Source organism: Lissotriton helveticus, chromosome 10 (assembly GCF_964261635.1).
Source record: "Lissotriton helveticus chromosome 10, aLisHel1.1, whole genome shotgun sequence".
Taxonomy (NCBI): Eukaryota; Metazoa; Chordata; class Amphibia; order Caudata; family Salamandridae; genus Lissotriton; species Lissotriton helveticus.
Genome location: NC_136071.1, coordinates 991,884,297 through 991,905,647, shown reverse-complemented (window position 1 = coordinate 991,905,647; position 21,351 = coordinate 991,884,297). Strand labels below are relative to the sequence as shown.

Genomic DNA, 21,351 nt, shown 5'->3' with positions numbered 1-21,351 from the left:
TATGATTTAAATTTTGCCTCAATTCTGCGAAAAGTCCAGGATTTATTCCTCTGACGTAATTCTCTTCCATTAACCATTTTGGGCAGGGTTGCATTGATTAAAATGTCTGTTCTTCCGCTGTTTAATTTCCTTTTTTCTGTGATCCCCTGTGTTTTAATTACCTTTTTTTGCTAAACTAGAGTCTATGTTCACATCCTTTCTGTGGGGTAAGAAGGTCCCCAGAATTGCACTTAGCACTTTATATGAGGAGCTGGAAAATGGTGGATTAGCTCTCCCAAATTTTAGGATTCTTTTTTTGCATACTTTGCACAATATATGTCCAAATTTAAGCCAGAATTACAATCAGGCCTTTTAATTATTTTATGAACCTAATCTGCAAAGAGAATCTGATCCACTGCCCACTAACAATTGTTAAATCTCCTAAATCAGTGTGATATAAGTGTATACAGTGGTTTTCCATAAACGCCAGTCCTTTTATAGAAGATACTCTATCCCTGCAATTAACTCCTCAACTCTGTTATCTGGTCCTATCTTACTATGTGGGATCAGGGATCCATCTGTAATCACACAAAAATGGGCCAAGGCCGGCTTTGGAAAAATCTCTGATTTTTTTAAGGAATGATAAATGGCTGAATATAGCTGAAATGTCTCATTTAATTCCAAATGACTTCCTTCTCCTCGGATCATATAACCTTTTGAGTAAATTCCTGAGTAAACTTGATTTGGTCCAGTTCATCGGACATAAATGCTTAGTATATGATCTATTGGAAGACATTACATTTAAGAAACCTCAGGAATGAAAAATGCTTTTAGCCTCTATCAATGCTATCGATCTGGTGGGGAAGGCCATAACAAAATGGGGAAAACATGAGGAGTTGGAAATTACAAAAAGTATGTGGTCAGCAGTTATTAATCTCAACTTTAGTACGTTAAGGGGGGCGAATTGGCAAAGGATGTTATTTTTTAGTAAATGGCTACTTTATAGAACTCCACTTTTTCTATCCACAGTTTACCCCATTCAATCAGGGCAGTGCTTCCTTTGCCTTAACAATCCTTTAGCCAATTGGATACACATCATACTACAATGCCCCTGGATCCAGAGGTTCCGGATGACTTTTTTCACTATTTGGAAACTCAATGCTCTATTACAACAGGTTTGAATACTCAGCTGATAGTGTTTGGCTATGACCCAGACCTTATTCTATCAGACAAAATGATCAAATTATTTTATATTTTAATGTCTGTCGCCAGATCACTTTTGCTTCAGAGATGGTGATCAGATCTTATATCATCTAAAATTGAATGGGTCTGGAAAATGAAGCAGGTGAAAAAGAGCGAATGAGCCTGTGCATTGCGAATTGGTGGATTTAAGAAGTTTGAGAGGGTCTGGGCAGACTATTTTGATTAAGATCTCAAAATCTAGATTATATTTCATGAGGTATCATTAACATGCTCGAGCATTGTAATTAGTATGTAATTAGTATTTTTATTAGACAACAATTCATATTTTCGAATGAATATTTTAGCCATACTTGCTGAGGTCTCTATATGCTTAAGGTTTGTAAGGTTTAATCAATTGTCTAGTTTGTGTTAAACATTTGGCAGTGAATGTGGTTTCTAGATATTATGCGTTTAATTGATTTTCTTTTCAAATACTGGCTGAAAATTTTCATATTGTTCATTCTTTATTGACTTGAGGATTAATTGTTTTCTGGCAAATCGGTGCTATTTAACAATTCTGTATTATTGGACATATTTGATGAATTTCATGGATGTATATATGGATAAAAAACTTCTTGTTATATTGATTTCAATAAAAACAAAAAAATCTTTCAATACTTTGTAATTCTATATTAAGCCACTCAATATGCTGTCAGCCATGTTTATCTCAGCATCTCAGTCAGTTGTTCTTTTCTATTTCATATGTACATATATTTCTCCATAAATAATGGGGCAGTCTCACGCAATATATTTAGAGATGCAGTCCCCACACATCAATTAAAAATCCATGTATGCCTTTGTCTATGCCGTCTGGGAACGTGTTGAAGTTCATATATTTTGTGTACTCTCCCTGTTGAGAAGCGAAAACGATTTTTTTGACCTCACCTGAGCAGTCAGTCATGTTGAAATAAGTACTTCACCCATCAATTCATTCCATACATTGTGCAGAAATAAATAATCATTGATAAAGCTGCTAGGTATGGCTCGGCAAATATGTGATGCACAAATGAGTCAATAGGTGGCTGAAAGGCTGCAGTCATCCTTGCACTGAGTCACTGAATATGCAGTCAGTATGCCGCTCATATTTGGATTTTGCAGCCATTTAGCCACCCTTTGACTCATTCTTGCATTTACCTCCTTGCCCACTCAAAATAAAACAGACACAAATTCACAAACCAAAGAAAAGGCATTTTAAAATACTCTGCTGAGAAACGAAATCCTGTGAAAGTAAGTGTTATGTGGAGAAAACAATTCATATGTGCAGTAAGGATTTTGTGGGGGGTCTCACTACCAACTAGTCAAATCACTATGTATGAATGTATAAAGTAACCCTGGGCGTAGTTCGCGAAGTAGCGCTACGGGAAGTGCACTTCGCACTACGCGAACTTCACGTAGCACTACGCGAGCTGCGTAGTAGCATGTTCGCACTGTGCAAGATGCGTTTTCAATGATTGCACAGTGCGGACAAGCATCCGGCACTGTGCAAGCATTGAAAACGGCATCTTGCACAGTGCGAGCTGTAGTTTTCTGCTGCTCGAGTAGATTATTACTCGAGCGGCAGCTTTCTCAACGCGAACAGGTAGTTTCTCATTGAGAGCGGTCGCGAGCATGCGCAACCAATCACAATGAGAAACCTGACCTCCCCGCGTTGAGAATCTCGCCGGGATGTCATTTTGCTTGCTCGCGGTCGCGAACATGACGTTCAGGACCGCGAACAAGCAAAAAATGACGGCTGCACTACGCTACGCTGCACTACGCATGCTCGCACTGTGCTACGTGCAGCTCGCGTAGTGCGAAGTTGCGGAAACTTCGCAAACTCCGCGAGCTTAGCGTAGTGCTTCGCCCAGGGTTAGTATAAAGTCAATTTGAGTAGGGATATTCATTCCTTAACTTGAGAAGTCACGCTCATGGGAGACATAAACAAAATAATAGACACAAGATTACGTTCAGAGTGATCGAAGCATTGTACTTTCGACATATGCATGTAAATACGAAGATGGGTTTTTAGACATATTGCCTACATAGTTCTAATTTAAAGATAAACATTGTGTTTCATCCCCTATAATATTCAACGAATAATGCACATGGTTTGCAAACTCTTGCTTTCTTGCTAATTATCCATCAAAATGCCTATATAGAAAGAAGGATAATGTGTCGTTGTGATGTGGGAAAAAAATCATCGCCTTAATACTGTGAGAAAAAGAGAATGAGCCATTTCAGAAGAGTGGCCTAAGAACATGCATCAACAATTATCCTTTCTGTGCAAACCCAGACAAGTCACTCCTGAACCAGCGTGCACAATTTGTTCGATGCCGTGAGAAGGAATGGGGGCAGGGAAGAAAGTTAACATTTGTGAATTCCCTGTTATTGGAGTTGGAAGAATAAAGCCCTCTTTAGAAGTGGCCCAATACATTCCAGTACGTAGAGTAACTCTTGTTACCGCACACATCGGAACTGTAAATTACGCAGATTTTATTGGACCCTGTAAATGCAAAGTGTGATAAAAACCACAATCCCTGACAAATTTCGGGCAGTCAGACCGGATGGAATTTTATTGGGGGAGAAATGAACGGTAATTACCAGAAGGTGCTAACTTTGGTGCTATAAGGGCCACAATCTGCTTATTAGTCCCCTACAAATCGGAGCATCAACTTTTTCAAATTCAATACATTATTGTTTAAGTTACTAACGACTATAACAATATTACAGTACAACAGAGAGAGCAATGTTTGTGAAGTAAGACTTCTGGGCTATCATTGCCATTGGAGCATGATGTAATCGTGCCTGAATAAGTTATTGATATTACATTGCAAACAATCTTTTAATCCAAGGTAAAGCTGCCATAATATCATACATAAAGTGCTGTAGTACCATTAGAATCTAACCAATAGTAATTCAATTAAAAATAGAAGTAGTCTCATTAGTTTCATCTATTTTAGAACCACCATAATACCATAAATAAATGCATATAGAGAAACATCATAATGCCATAAAATAAGTGATATAGTACTATTAATTCAAAAAAATATTAGTTAAATTTAGCAATCATAGAATCATCATAATCGGATCTTTCGTACTGAGAGTTCAAACTGCCAGGGTGTTATATAGTTCTATAGTGTTTTTAAGCTATGCAATTGTCATATGTTGTTGAATGATAGTCATCATAGGATGCTGAATGCCACAGCCTTTTTGGATGATCTGAGGTATTTGCTATGAGTGGAATGGGGGGGGGAGTCTTCTTCCTGAGCCTGCCATAAGGCATTATTTAGTAAACTGGCTCTGTGAACTGATTTTATACCCTGTTTTTATTGTTGAGTATCTGCGCCCTAGAATTTGTTGCGTAAGACTAAATTCCAAGCAAACTTTGGCAGGAGAAGCATTCTGTGGAAGGCCAAATTCTCTTTTGATTGTGTAGCTTTGTAGTATATCCAAAAGTGATGCTTCTTAACATGCAACACCACACTTGCATATGCCACTGTTATGACTGCCAATTGTGACTTGGAGAAGGCCCGTTCAGCTTCTTTGCCACTGAACATAACATTTAAATCGGGCCGTTACCTTTTTTAACAACGTACTGTTTGTGCCTTTGGAAGTTCAATCTGTTGTCTATACACAGACCCAATTATTTGTAACTGCTGACCTCCTCTAGGATTTCTTCACCAAGCTTAATTTATAAGATGTGGACCAGCTCAATTCCTGATGGACATTGTTTACGGTGTGTTAATTTTAAATTCATTAATCTTGGCATAGTTTGCTAGCTGATTGAGTGCTCTTTGAATTCCCACTCTTGTTTGGTTGATTAAGACTATGTTGTCTGCATAGGAAAGATGTGTCACACACAAAGTGCCCAGATGGGGAGGTTGGGAATTTACCTGATCATGTCATGGCGAAGAGGTCTGCCATGAACAGATTGAACAGGTGTGGGGCTAAAACATGGCCTTGTTTAAGGCCGATTTCGGTTTTGATTCTCCTTGATAGCCTTGTGCTATCAGCGAATTTGACTTGAATCCAGATTTGCATGTATAGCTGCACTATGACTCAAATTATTTTATCTGGGAGACCCCACATCCTTAATTTTGTCCACAACAAGCTCCAATCTACTAACTCAAAAGTTGCTTTAAAGTCCTTGAAGCATCGATGTTACTTTTTCCGTAAGTGCATTCACTTGTCTTCTAATAATGTAACTGCTAAGGTAGTTGTGGTTGTTCCAAATCCTCTGCGGAACCCTGTCTGGTTTAGAGGGATTAGATTATTGTTCTTCAACCATTCAATTAGCTAACTTAGGATCAGCCATGTGTAATATTTAGCTTTAAAGTCTATCAATGCTATTTGCCTATAGTTAGCCAGGTCAGACCGGTCTTCACCCTTAACAACAGTTTTTGTTTTCATTGATTTTCTCCAGCTCCTGGGAATTGTGTCCATTAATCTCACATCCTTGTATAGTGCAGACAGAGGGATTGCCCAGTATTCATGGTTAAGTTTGAAAATAGACTGTCGAGTGCCCTTTGGCCCTGGAACTCCATCCCTTCGCCATGTCTTTATTACTTTTGCAACCTTCTCGGTTGGGTAATACTCAGTAGCTTACCGAAGTGGACAATCCAGAGCAATGCATGCGTTACTCATATTGTAGTTGTAGCTATTTTCCTGCTTTGGATAACCTGGGGGTGTACCTTTGGTGAATGATTTGGTTAAATGAACAACCCTGGCATCCTCTGATACACTAGAATTGTTTATTACTCATGAAACTCTTGTGATGCTATTCACTGTTTCCCAGAAGGCTCTAGTATTTGATTGTTTGGCATTAAAAAGAAGTTTTGGGGGCGTGGCTAAGATGGCGGCCTAGCTAGACGAGATCTCCGGAGGCTCCCTGTCCTCAATCCACGAATCGCCCTTATAAACGACCCAATTCCCCTGGTTTTGCTGGCAGCGGTGCCGGGAGGCTTCCTGGGCACCCCGGGAGCAGCTGAGGAACCCGCGACCGCCCGACAGACAGCAAAGAGGCGGCCGAGGCGGCGGAGAGTGCAGAGGCCGCGTGAGAGCCCTCGTGGAGCAGAGGTGAAAGCGGCCCTTCCCCGCGTCTGTGAGCCCCCGTTTGCGGCACCGAGGGCCCCCCTGACTGTGGTGCGGGTCCAGAAGGAGCGGCTACTGCTGATCGGCTGCGGAGCCCCCAGGAAGCGGCCGGCAGAAGAGGGTCCCTACATCGGCGGCTGGGAGCGGTACGCGAGGCCCCGGCTTGGGCCTGCGCTGCGGGGACACGACCGAGGTGACTGCATGCCCGGGCTGGGCTGACTATCAGGCACGATCTCGAGCCCCCCGGCGCCTGGGGGCCGGGCTGTGGCTGGCAGGGCCATGCGGGAGGGGAAGCAGATCAGTGCCCTACAGGAGAGACTTCTTGGCCGGTTTGGGCTGCAGCGCCGGAGGGGCAGATAGCGAAGAGGCAGCCGAGGCGGCGGAGTGGGCAAAGGCCGGGCGAGGCACGGAGGAACCGCATGGGAGCCCTCGCGGAGAAGAGGCGGAAACAGCCCTCCCGCTGATTGTGGCACCGACTGTGGTGCGGCCGCCGGACGAGGATCCCTACATAGGTGGCTGGGAGCGGTGCGCGAGGTCCCGGCTTGGGCCTGCGCGGCGGGGACACGGCGGATGTGACTGCAGGCAAGTGCTGGGCTGACCACAAGGCACGATTCTCGAGCCCCCCAACGCCTGGGGACCGGGCTGTAGCTGGAAGGGCCTCGCGGGAGGTGGAGCAGACCTAAGGTCGACAGGAGGGGCTTCTTGGCCGGGTTGGGCGACTGCGCCGGAGGTGTTCCGGGGACTGCGGAGTATACGGAGAGGCGCCACCCGAAGATAAGGAGCTGTAACGGACCGGGGAGGCCGGGAGGACCCATAGCCCGTGGCCAGGGGAGCGGAAGACATTATTGGGGACCCCGGCGAGGAACGGCCATTGAGGGGGTGCTTGGTCTCCTCGGCACTGCAGGGGGCTCCAAGCGAGAGACAGGAGGCCCGTGAGCGGGAAGTGGGTGCAGCCCCTCGGCCGGATCTGCTCGGCGCGCCTGGTTGGGCAACATCAACGGAGACAAGGTGTCGTCCTCCAATCGCAAAGGGAACCGCACCATACCCGACATGATGGCCAAGGGTCCCGCCAAGAACGACAAAAGCCCTGATGAGCAGACTCAGGCACCCCCTGCCAAGGGGAAAGACCACGACGAGAAGGAGGCCCCGGCGACCAAAGCGTTCATGGAGACCCTCTTCACCTCCCTTAAAGAAGATATTCAAGCCCTCAGACAGGAAATGGCGGGGGATTACAAAGAACTGCGACGTGATGTCGACGACCTCGGGGAGAGGGTGGCCTCTGCCGAACTTGAAGGCCAGGCCAGAAGCGAGGAAGTGGAACACCTGAGACAGGAAATTATCCGGCTCAACGACCAACAGACAGAGCTTCAGGCCCACACAGAGGACCTCGAGAACCGCTCGAGGCGGAACAACATCCGGATCCGCAATGTTCCACCGACAGCAGAAGGGGAAGATATGACGGGGTATCTACAGGCCCTGTTCTGCACAGTGCTCGATGAAGAGGAGGACTTTGAAATACGCATCGATAGGTTCCACCGGGTGGGTCCGGCTCGGCGAGATCGTGGCCCCCCGCCGGACATTTTGGCCTTTCTGCCGGATTTCCCCCTCAATTTAAGGGCCTTGAAGTAGAACTCTTTCAGGACCTTTCCGCTATCACCCTGCAAAAACGACGGTCCTTCAGAATGGCCACCACTTTCCTGCGCAAGGAGGGGGTTCAATACTCATGGGGTCATCCCTTCCGATTGATCTTTAGGTGGAATGGGGTCCTCCATCAGATGCGATCCCTACAGGACACTTGTGCCCTCCTGGGCCTTCCTCTCGAAGAAGCTCAGCAAGTCGAGGAGGGGGCGATACAGACCTCGGGGGCCCTGTCCAGGTCCCAGGGTGCAACCAGCGACGGCTGGCAAAAAGTGTGCAGAGGACGCCCTTCCAGGAAACACCTCAAGCCGAATCCTGAAACGATGGCACAGGAAAAGGCAGCTGCGATCCAGGACGTTTCCAAGGACACTGGTGCTGACTCGTGATTGCCTGGACTGAAGGTCATGTTCAGCTAAGTATGGCGGGGCGATTTGGGGACGGGGCGGGGGGTCTCGAGCTGTCGAGCCGCCACTGCCACACAACCCACCCACTCTTTCCTGTTCGGCGGGCCTGGACTAACTTTTCATAGGCCTGGGACAATGACTACAAGTTGGGGCTTTCTGCTCCATGGTTCTTTTTTGTTGTTTCTGGGGGGAGTTCTTGGGGAGGGAGGGGGGAGTGTTGTACACAATGTTTTACCTCTCACAGTGGGATCCTTGTGGGGAGGGGGGTGGGCTGCGGGGAGGGAGTTGGGAAGGCTGGTTTTTAACACTGCGATAGGGGAGGAAGGGAGTCCTGTCATCGCTGCAGGCAACGGGTTGCAGCCACGGGAGGGACAGAGTGATGAGAATCCATCGCGGGGCAGCTTGAAGCGGGGACTGGCCCCTATAGCGGGAAGACCAGGTATTGCTCTACCATGCCGCTGACTATAGGAACCTGGAATGTCAAAGGCCTTAATTCGCCACAGAAACGACAAAAGGTCTGGAAGTACATTCTAGACCATCATATAGATATAGTGGCTCTGCAGGAAACACATCTACTGAAAACTGAGGACCACCGTCTTAAACACAAAAATTACCCCCTCATTTATAAGGCCTCGTCCTCCACTAAACAGAAAGGGGTAGCTCTTGCTTTCAGCTCCAGTGCCCAATTCCAACCCACTGACTCACTCGGAGATAGGGAGGGGAGATGGCTGATGCTTAAGGGCCACCTGAGGGGGAGGTTATGCACCCTTGTGGCGATTTATGCCCCCAATACTGGGCAAAAAGCTTTCCTGACTTCGCTGCTGGGGAGGGTAGCCGACTTTGCGGAGGGTCCTCTATTTCTTTTGGGGGATTTTAACCTGGTCTGGCACCCCACACTTGATAGCACACACACACGTCGTTCCGACATGGGTACCTTTCCTGAGTCCATCCAGACACAAATGGGGGATATGGGCCTCTTGGACACTTGGCGCACTTTATACCCCCACACATGCGATTATTCCTTCTATTCACATGTACACAGGTCGTATTCATGGCTGGATTACGTCTTTATGAGTCAGTCCCTGCAGGGTGTCCTCCAGGATGCCAAGATTTTGCCCATCTCCGTCTCTGACCACGGTATGTATACAATCTGCCTCTCATGGTTGGGTCGGACTCCTCGACCGGCCCGTTGGTACTTCCCTGAGGCTTTGACGAGGGATAGGGACACGGTTACACAGCTAAGGAACACTATCAGGGAATTCTTCTCCCTGAACAGCCCAGAAGAGACGTCTGAGTTCAATACTTGGGACGCCTTCAAGGCGGTGTTACGTGGCAAATGCATAGCGCTTAACTCGGCTCTAAACAAACAGAGGGCGAAGGAAAGGGAAAGCTTGGAGGGGGAACTAGAGGCCACTGAACGACTTCACAAACTTACACCCACTAGGCAGACACTTCGCGCTCTAACAGCACTCAGGGGCAAACTGCGAGCCATATATAATAATAGGGCAGAATTCACCCTACTCAAACTGCGCAACCTCTCCTACACCCAGGGCAACAAAGTGGGGAAACAGCTAGCAAGACAACTGAAGGACAAGAGAGAGAGGGAATACATTGGGGGTATTCAGGACAAGACGGGGCAGCTACTACATAAAGATGAAGACAAGGCGGGACTCTTTGAAGCCTTCTACGGCGCGCTGTACACGGCGGACGCCCTTTCCCCGACCCACCAACGGGCCTTCCTTAGGGACCTACCGCTTCCCCAGATATCCCAGGAGTGGAATGCGACCCTAGTTGCGCCTATTACCCTGGAGGAGGTGCAATTAGCCGTTAAGACATTAAAACCTCATAAGGCACCCGGTGTAGACGGGTATACCGCAGTCTTTTATAAGACATTCTTGGCGGACGTTGGTCCCCATCTTGTTCGACTCTTTAATACGATGGCTGCGGAGGGTGACACTCCTGCCTCAATGGCGGAAGCGGTAATCTCGGTGCTACCCAAACCAGGTAAGGACGCCACTTGCTGCTCCTCCTATCGGCCCATAGCCCTCCTGAACATCAACGCGAAACTCTACTCCTCCATACTGGCCAAGCGCATGGCTGGACTTATGCCGCTCATTATTCATCCAGACCAGTCTGGCTTCATACAGGGGCGCCAAACGCATGATAATACCCGACGCATCGTCCACCTGATCGAGAAAGCCAACAAGTTACATATCCCGGCGATCCTGGTCGGCCTAGACGCCGAGAAGGCATTCGATCGGGTGGATTGGGACTTCCTGTGGTCCACACTGGAGGCGTTTGGCTTTTCTCCCACATTCATACGAATGCTTCAGGCCAATTATAGACATCCAACGTCTAAGGTCTCCGTAAACGGGGTTCAGTCTGCCTCATTTTGCCACTCCAGGGGGACCAGACAGGGTTGCCCCCTGTCCCCCCTGCTGTTTGCTCTCAGTATTGAACCCCTGGCCATAGCGATAAGGGAACACCGGGGGATCGAGGGTCTGCCATTCACCGGGGAGTCCCATAAGATCTCCCTCTTTGCGGACGATGTCCTCCTCTCCTTGGCTAACCCAGCGGCTTCACTCCCACTATTGCAGGAAGTACTTAACTCCTTTGAGAGAGCGGCGGGCTTTAAGATTAACCTATCTAAGTCCCAAATCCTTAATCTGACCCTCTCTCACGCGGACTCCGTGCGTCTCCGATCCTTAACGCCTTTTGCGTGGGCGACCTCTTCCATATCGTACCTGGGGGTGCAACTAACACCGTCCTTGGAGAAACTATATACAGCTAACTTTCCCCCTCTGCTCTCCCGCATCCAGGCGGACCTGACAAGATGGAAGCCGCTCTTTCTCTCCTGGCTGGGACGCATACATGCGGTTAAGATGACACTACTCCCTAAGCTGCTATACCTATTTCAGGCCCTCCCCATTGAACTAGGAGAGGACTTCTTCAGGTGAGCGAAATCTATGGTCCTGCGCTTTGTTTGGCAAGGGGGGCGGGCTCGATTCGCTTTCTCCATGCTTAGGCGGCCACTAAGAGAAGGGGGAGCTGGTCTCCCTGACCTTAAGCTCTACTATAAGGCGGCCCAACTACGTATCCTGATCGAATGGTCCCAGAAGGAATCAGAGAAGCACTGGCTCCATATGGATCGTAGCGTAGCGGGTCGTACAATATGGGACCTAATATGGCGAGAGAAAAAGGACAGGCCCCTCAACGCATATCTAAGTACCCCGACTCGCACTACCCTTAAGGTATGGGACTCAGTGGCATCACGGGAGGGGTGGACATCCTTCCCATCACCATTCACCCCCATCCACTTCTCCTCCCTTTTCCCACCGGCGCTTCTAGAGGGACCCTTTAACGCTTGGAGGGAGGGGGGTTGCCTCGCATTGACACATCTATTCCATAACTATGACCCCCTTACATTCGAGAATTGCACGAGAGACTACGGAGTGAGAGGCCAGGAGAGGTTCCACCACACACAGCTATTACACTGGGCTCTTGACCCACGGGTTAGAGAGGGTGCCACCAGGCCGCTCACTGCATTTGAAACACTTCTCATCAAAACAAAATCCATGAAGGGGGCTATTTCGGCCATATACAAGCTCCTTCTGTCCACAGAAGTAGCGCCGTGCCCGCGATACATGGCTTGGTGGGAGGGGATGGCCCAGCGCGACATTTCCGAGGCGGATTGGACTCACCTATGGTCCGACATCTTTAAATTCAACCGTTCCACGGCACTTAGGGAAGCCCATTTGAAAGTAATGTCAGACTGGTATTTATACCCATCTAAGCTGGCTAAAATATTCCCCGGCACTTCTGATCGATGCTGGAGGGGTTGTGGCCTCCTGGGGGACTTCCAACACATCTGGTGGGACTGCCCTTCCATTCGGCCCTTCTGGGAAGAGATCCTGGCACAAATTAAGACCATCCTGGGATACCCCATCCCGATCTCTATGACTGAGGCCTTACTGGGCATTAGGGACCCCTTACTGGAACATCAGACCAGGGACGACAAGAGAATTATGTGGCTCTGCCTGGGAGCTGCTAAACTAGCTATTGCAGCAGCTTGGAAGCAGAAGGTGACACCGGCTATGTCCCTCTGGCACTCTCGCCTGTGGCACCTGTTGAGTTTGGAGCGCATGTCAGATATATCCCGAGAAGACTTTAAGAACTTTGCATTCCGATGGGGTCCCCTTGTTACCTTCCTTTCGAAGGGTTTGCCTTCCGCAGTCTGCCCACCCACGGTTAGGGCCATGCACTTGTTCCAAATTTGAGGTTACTCTGTGGTTGAGATCCTAATATTTTGCATCACCAACACTGGGGAGGGTGGGAGGGGAGGGTAGCGGGTGTTGGGGGGGAGGGCGGGAGTTGGGGCTTCTTTCATGTTACTTGGTTGACTCCTGATGCACTACATAGCTTGGAGTCTGGGGGCCCCACGGGGGTCCCCTTGCAGATGGCCCACACTGACATTTGATCGGAGGACGGGTCTTACGAGATTCGAGCAATGCTGTGACACCTGTGCAGGTACGCCGCCCCGGGAGCTCATGTCCCGCATCAGACACGGTCACTGCATCTAGGCCCCTCGTGATTGCACTCCTGGTACTTCTAGCCACAGAAAGGGCTGGGGTATAGTGGGACATGTGAGGGACGTTCGCACGTCTGTGCTGGTGGATATGAGCGGCAAGCTTTGATTCATGGTTACCCCTGTGAGGGCATATTGGCGGATTGTGCCTTGAGTCTGATTTCTTTCTTTTTTTTTTTTCTTTTTTTTTTTCTCTCTGACAAAAAAATAAAATTCAATAAAAATTATTTTGACAAAAAAAAAAAAAAGAAGTTTTGTCCAAAATCCATCTTTATACATTTTCGGGTCCTCCCAGATTTGTTCTTTATAATGCTTCCTGAGATTTTTTGTTTTCTTCCATGTACATTCTGGAGCGTTGTTGTTTCTTATGCTCCTAACTATCCTTTCTAGTTCCCTTTTTAAAACAAAAGTCGTGTTTGTGAGGTCATCGGACCACCTATTTAGTTGCCTTCTTGCGCATTTTACTATGGGTGCTTGTGCTAGATAGAAAACCCTCCAGGCCTCTGTTAGGCTGCAGTTAGAAGTGTTATTAAACTCCAATATTTCTTAACCAGACTCGCTAGTTCGGAAAGTGTATTGGACATCCATTGTAAGCATTTCAGGTTAGTTATTTTTAACTTCCCTACTTCAACTGTTGCAGGGATTCTGCACATACACAGAACTATGCACAGGAAAACTCAGTGTATAGGGGTGTACCAACCTACCACATTAGTACCCAAAATCCAAAAACTGACTAGCTATATTGTCACATTCATTCTCCTCCAAACATGACTTTAGATTTGGGGGTCTCTAGTTGGCAGAGGTAGGTACCTTTGTCCAAGTAGGGACCCTTGCGTCTTATCAGGGTAAGGGGGTACACTCCTAAAATAACCCCTGCTCACCACCTTGGTAGCTTGGCACGAGCAGGCAGGCTTATCTCAGAGGTAGTATGTAAAGCATTTGTGAACACATACAGTAACCCGGGTGTCAACACTTCAGATGGACACCACACAAGTTGTAGTATAAAAATAGGTATTTTTATACAGACTTAACACAAGACCTCAAACAACAAAAATCCACAATACTGTACTTCAAAAATGGTAGAAATAACTTGGGGCCCGATGTAGGTAGGCATTTACCGGTCGGTAACGGCGACCGGTAAATGCCTTTTCCAATGTAGGGGGCATGTATTTACAGATTCGGTATTTTTACCGAATCTGTATTTACCGAATCATACAGATTCGGTAATTTAAAAAAGAAATTTACCTACATCTGCCTACTTCAAATTTACCTACTCTTAAATACCGAATCGGTATGATTCGGTATTTAAGAGTAGGTAAATCGAAATTACGTACATCGGGCCTCTCTTTAGCTGTAAATGCAACACTTTAGGTTCAATGTACCTTTGGATGCGTAACACTATACAACAAAAGTGTTGCAGGGAAGGTGATGCGTCGGTTCCTTAGACGTAAGAACGGTGATGCTTCGGGTCCCTACTGCTGCGTTGGGGATGTGTCGGTTCTTCTCTGCGTGTGGAGGTGATACGTCGGTTTCTTACTGCACTTCCGTGGTGATGCGACCAGCAGTGCCGTGATGCGATGAAGATATGATGCAATGAAACAAAATGGCGTCTTCTTCTTGATGCTACAACGATGCGCGCGCGCGCCCGATGGCCATGCGGTGACACAACGATTCTACTGAGCCACGACAGGCCCTTCGAAACACTTCTCCGGTGATGGGATGGCGTCTGCTACGACTGCGACACTCTTCTTCGGTGATGCAAGGTGCTTCTGGTGATGCGATGGTGACAGCGGCAGTGGAGGCACGCTTCTCTGGTGATGAGACAGCATCTACTGCAACAGCGACACTATTCTCCGGTGATGCAACTACAACGTCTGTGGCGGCGACACACTACTTTGTCTCGAGTCACGCTTCCAGCTCCCAGCAACACGCAGTCTCTCACAAGGCCCAGCTCAACATTAGGCACTTCAATTCCCTGCAAGGGAAGGCAGGGGAGCTGGTTGGTGAAGTCTGTTGTCCCTGAGACTTCAGCAAGTTGATTTGAAAGGAGCACAAAGTCCTTGTCTCCTTTCTTTGGCAGTCAGGCAACCACTGCAGGGCAATCCCCCAAACAGCACTCAGCTAAGGGATAATCTCCTCAGTTTCTCTGCTTCCTCTCCTCAGCAAAGGTTCTTCTTGTTTCCCAAAAGTGATCTAAAGTTCTGGGGTCTGGGTCCCCTCTTTTATACACCAAAATACTTTGGCACTGAAGGCAGAGAGTGTCTGTGCCTAGTACAAAACAGTTATGTGCAGTCCTGGAGCACTTCGTTGACAAGACTCCATTTTTCCTTTGACAGTGTGGGCCAGGGACATCAGACGCACCACAGGAGGTGGAGCCAGCATGGTGGAAGGCAGGCACAGCCCTATTCAGGTCCCAGGTGCAACTCCTCCCTCCTATCTACATGCAGATCTCTATATTCAGCCCTGTGCTGACACACCCTGCCTCCTGGAATCCCACAGCCTCTGTCACTCAAACTCCAGACAAGGAATACACAACCTAGCAGAGGCAGGCTTGTATAGTTGTGCAAGAAAATACCTACTTTCTAAAAGTGGTATTTTCAAACACAGAATGTTAAAACCAACTTCACTAAAAGATGTATTTTATCATTCTGAGTTCAAGCATACTAAACTCAAATTTCTACCTAGTTCCCTGAGTCAATCAGGATTATAAGATGTTATAATCAAACTGCCCATTCTGGCCTATGGGAAACAGTTGCCTTGCTATAGTGAAAAATAAAATGTCTGTCATTCACTACTAGGACATGCCACACACATCAGGGCATGTCCTACCGTTTACCTACAATGCACCCTGCCCATGGGACTACCACAGAGGTGACTAATATGCAGAAAAGGGAAGGTTTAGGGACTGGCAAGTGAGTGCACTTGCCAGTCAACATGACAGTACCAGACTGCACACAGGTTCTGCAATGGCAGACCTGAGTCACACTTTACAGGCTGCTTCTGTGGGTGGAACAACCAGTGCTGCAAGCTCACCAGCAGCATTTGATTTACAAACCCTAGGTACATGCAGTGCACTGTACTAGGGTCTGACAAGTAAACCAAACAAGCCAATTATGGAGTCACTAATCCATACATCAATTTAACATAGAGAGCATATACACTTTAGCACTGATCAGCAGTGGTAAAGTGCCCAGAGGCATAACACAGCCAACAGGTCAAAACAAAATACAGGAGGAAGGCAAAAAGTTCAGGGATGACCCTGCAAAAAGGGCCAGTCCAACAATCACCAAGCTACAAATGATTAGACCAACTAGAACACAACATTCCCGACTGTCTCAGGAATCGCGGGAGCAAGACATACTCTTTCGCTCACTCACTAGTAAATGTCTACAATAAGAATATGCAGAGTCACCGAAAAAGTTCAAAATGTTTATTTTAACTATTGTGCTCTACAATACAGTATACAAGCCACTACCAGCAGCAAAATGTATAAACTAAGCACAGTTAACATTGTTACAATTCCATAGAGTACAAAAGGGAGAAGTCATTACATAAAGACTGTGGATAAAGGAAAACGAGACCTAACAACCCTCCCCTTGACAAGAAGAAGTTTATTTTATATAAAGGAAGATCTCTGGGCTTTGACAGCACACCCCAGACCTTAAAGCCTGGATGTAAGCTTTACATCATAGGAGCAGCGGAGCTCATCTCCATGGAACAGCTTTCTCCAAGTGTGTTAAAACAACATGCAACCTTGTAATATCAAAGCATAAGTCTTCAGTATTGTAGCTGTGTGTAGCATGTTATGTCTAGGTGCGAGGGACTGACCAGAACAGAATAACAAGGGGCATTGTTTATCGACCTTGCACATTGTGTTCATGCTAAACTCCAGGAATGCCAGAGAATGTGAAAAGCATCCTGTTCTCATGTAAAAGGCACAAACAGTCTTGCAAACACCAAGTCATGTAGTAACGTGCTCAAAAGCAGCATCATGGCAGCAAAGCTCATGCAAATTTAGCAATGTTGATAATGTCCCTAAGGGCCATATAACACGACCAGACCACTATGTGCCTTGGAGGGTTTATGCTCAGCTTTAGGTGCTGGTAAAAATGGTCACTTCAGTTTATTTGACTACATATTAACTCATGTGTATGAAGAGGTAAGAATTATGTTGTCTTATATTGACCATGAATTTGTGTCATGCAATGTTTATCTCGGAGGCCTATCATCCTGATTTCAGCCATTTATTACTCTTAAGCCTAGATGTTCCAAGGTTGTGACTAATTTTTGCCTGTTGAGATCAGGACGCTTCGCTGAGGAAGCGGGTTGTGGATGTACAGACCAGATTGCATTTTCTACTGCTAAATGCTCAGCTTCATCCAGAGTGTAAGTTAGATTGGAGTAGCATAAATCCTTAGAGAGTGCTGTCGGATTTTATTGGGTGCAGTAATCATCTCACCCAACACTGAGGAAAGCTGTTGTCAGAATTACCCTAGTGCTGTTTATTATCTGTTATGTATGTCACATGGAAATGCTCCCACTGTCAAAAAACACATTTGCAACCTAATTAAAGAACATGCATATTCAACCTTTTCTGAGTGGATCCAAGGTGTTGGGCTCTACAAGGTACAGCACAGTAAAGAGAGAAATACTCGAAACAGCACTCTGCCCATTAGATAGTGCCTCATGGAATGGGGGAATGCAGAATTTCCATTTGGGTAATTTAAAAAACTGTCAGCAAAATTATGCATAGTTATGTGAAATGCAAATCTGTCATTTTTCACTGTATTGTAGCACAAAATGTGTTATGCATTTCATGGTAAAAAAGAATGCACAAATATAATCAGCACAAACAGAAGCTACTTGCATTCTGTTGTACGTGTGACTGTGGCAAAAAATCATAAGACCCCAGAAACATGGCATTAGACTGGAATTAAGTAAAGAACATAAGGCTTCATTTATGAGTTTTTTACGCAGGGCAGTGCAGCAAGTCACTTTATTGTGTAGCCCTGCGTCAAAAGTAAAGGGAAGGAATGCACCATATTAATGAAAAGCGCCACATTCTGATCCTTTATGACTGCACACAAATTGGTGCCCAACGCCAACGCAGGAACCCTTTCGCTATTGTCCAAGGGTGTCTATCTTGTTGGTATGATTGTTTTTGTGCAGGAAGATATACCTCCTGCCCAAAAACAATCAATGGAGGCCTTTTCCTCTTTGTATGTGTGCTGCACATCAAGAAAGAGGAAATAACAAGGAGAAATAAAGTTATTTCTCCTCGTTACGCCTCCCCTAGGGAGGCACACAGTGTGGAAGCTTTTCCAGGTCTGCAGAGCCTTGTAATTCTAGGAATGTGTCAAAACCATGGGTGCTGTGTGGGAAAACCCACCACAATGCCCTTGGAATGCCTCCTTGATGCAGAGTAAGACAAGGTTGTAACTCTCCAATTGTGCAGGCCTCTTGTAAATGAGGCACCTAGTTCAAAGATACAGGAAAACACATTTCAAAACATCTGTAAAATGCTGCAGAAAGTGGATAAGCTTTTGACTGAAGTGGGCCCCTCAAGATAAGGCAATGGCTCTGTCTGTAGCTAGACCCAGTGCTTAGTTTGTAGAAGAAAGAGTGCTGGTGACAAACTGTTCAAAGGCCCGGTGAGCTGAATGCCAAGCATAGACCTCAAATGTATTCAACTGTGCTCTGATAACCTACTGACTGAGGGGTGAAAAAGATCTTTCAACAAGCGTTGTTCTGCATCCAGAATTCTAAATACATTTTCTAAAATGTTAAAATTATATGTAACACAGACCACAACACCCATGTGAAAAACTATATAATGTCCTCCTGCATGACTCTTAGGGCATCATTTTATGGAATAGTGTGCCGGTTTCTGAGGACTGCCATCATCGGGCTATCGGTGGCGGTCTCACCACTATTGGCCCATGCAGGACCGCCCCTGCATTACGATGGTGGGCGTGAGAAGGGAACATCCGCCACACATCCGACTGGCTCAAGGAGCCTAGTCGGACAGTCTGCAATCCCTACAATGGTGGTGGTGCCTGCTCAGGCACCGCTGCAGGGATTACAATGTCCCTTTCCACTGGCTGTTTCATGACGGTTAACCCACCATGAAAATGCTGGTGGAATTTGACTTTGGTGGCTACTAGCGTGCCCCCTTTCCCCAGGCCCTCCGCCATGGGCCCTGGGGTGCTCTCCTAAACATCCCTGCACTATGTGGCAGGCACTACTTACAAACATGCCTTGGAGCATTGAGGCTTGTGTTGCAGCCCTTTTTCGGCCGCAGCACAAGCCTCAATGCTACGAGGCATGTTTTGGACCGCCTCCATGGTGGTCAGATTGTAATCTGTCTGGCCGGACCGCTGACTCCCTGGCGGCCAGTCACATTCCCGACAGCATGGCGGTTGGACACTTGTCCGACAACCATCATAATGGGACCCAATGTTCTTTTTTTATTTGTGTCTTTCTTAAAAACAAAACAATGAGCTATTTGGAAAAATAATTATTTATGTTGTCATGCATATCATCAAAGGGCAAGGGCAAATGTGCTTATGACATGTTGCTTAGTTTCAGTGCAACTCAGCACATATAAACATGTGTTGAAGCAGGTTCTGATTATCAAAAAGGAGACCAGCAAGGCTTAGCAATCAGGAACAGCTTAAGTTTAAGTTTAATTAAACAGTAATGGCCGTAAATAGCAGCCACATATCTTGCTGGCATTCAAGTTGCATTAGGTACATGGCATGCATTATACAGTACAGTGGGTACATTAAAGTGGTGTTCACCCCCCTTTGGGCGAGAAATACTGGTACAGTGGGTCATAAATTGTATGTTGAGATGCTTGAGCCCACTCTGATAGAAGAAGCCATTAAAACCAAGTGGATGTCACATTCTGAAGTGGTCCAGGTACTCAGGTGTCTCATGGGTATTTCCTAGGGTAATGCTTACCACTAGATGTTTGGGCTTTATCTGATAAATGCAGTTGACCGGATGCTCTGACATGATGTCCTTGGACCGAAATAAGGCCCTCTGCTGTACATTTATTTGTGTTTGAGTGTGTGCATCTGACTCGTTTCTTCAGGTACTACATCCAGGGGCCAGATGTGATTTACTCTGGGTATGTTTGAGGCTGGTTCCATATCTGGTCTCTCCATCACTGATAGTGCTAGGAGTGAACTGAGGGTAGGTGTGTTACGTTGATCCAATGAACGGTTTCTCTGAAACCATGACAAAGGTTCTATGGTGACTTTGGGTAGTTGTAGGGCACAGTTGTTCTGTGGTGTGCTGGACCTTTCTATAAATTGATCCAATGGAAACACATGTTAGAAACTGGTAATGAGAAATGTCACATAGTCTCGAAAATGGGTAGTCAACCACACTATATGGTGTGGTATACTGCTCAATTAAAGCATTGGATCTTGCATATCCAAAAACTATGTATACGGCTCCTTAATCGCAATGTCATTTTCAACCACAATCCAACATTTGCAACTAAAATTGCCTTAATCTATGCATGCGAGGTTTTCACAAAAGGGTGCCTAGCAAGCCTAAATCTCAAACAAAGGGTGGATAGATGAAGTGGTGGATCATCATGCATTTTTTAAGCCTCTCAAAATTGTGTGCTTGTGGACAGTCACAAAGTACTTTAGCACCTTCTCAACCCTGGACATGGGTGGAGATTTACTCCAGCAAAGTCCTGGGTTAAATTCCCGAGCATGATTGAAAAGAGTAAGTAACTCATTAACATTTTTTGGGCGCAGGGGAAGGCATTTTCCTGTGGGCAAAAATCATTCCCCTTGCAGAAAAAAAAAAGAAAACAGTATGCAATTGCACAGTGGGTGCCAATCACCAATGTGTAGTTCTACTACCTTGACAACTGTACTACTGTACTACTGAGGGAATAACGACCCACAAAGAGTATAAATGACATTGCCAGTAAAATACATGATCACTTGCAATTGAATTTTGTGTTTAATATAGAGTCAAAAGAAGGACATTGTTGAAGAGAAAGAGGGGAGTACAGAAGTTGATACAGATGATGAACTTGGTACCTTTGATGAAGATAACCAAGCCATCATTCCTATTGAAAATACCGGTAGAAGGAAGAGTGTAGTAAGGACTCTGAGTAGAAATTCAAGAAGGAAGTCATCTATAAAGAAAAGGAAATCTAAGAAAAATAGAAAACCCGAGCCAGAGGTAAGCTTTTAAAAGTAAAGTACCTGTTTTCTCATCCTCTCTCCCTTTCTCCCTCCTGCCCTCTCTCCCTCCTCCTCCACTATACTTTACCACATTCTCTCCACCATCATTGCCTTCATCTTCTCACCCTCTTCTCCTCTTCCTTGACAAGGTTGGCTCTACTTTGGCGTGACTCAGTTGCTACTTCACCTGCAACCCTTCTCTCCATGCCTTATCTACCTC

The 21,351-nt window shown here is 46.4% G+C and overlaps 1 protein-coding gene across 3 annotated transcripts in view; it reads left to right on the top strand.

Annotated features, from left to right (window-relative positions):
- Positions 1-21,351, top strand: part of LOC144784709 (ATP-dependent translocase ABCB1-like) — a 916,046-nt gene that overhangs the window by 472,677 nt on the left and 422,018 nt on the right. For all 3 annotated transcript variants that reach the window (XM_078663661.1, XM_078663660.1, XM_078663662.1), the window contains one exon: positions 20,914-21,129. In XM_078663661.1, the coding sequence (XP_078519787.1) occupies positions 20,914-21,129 (216 nt within the window). The remainder of the gene's footprint in view (positions 1-20,913; positions 21,130-21,351) is intronic.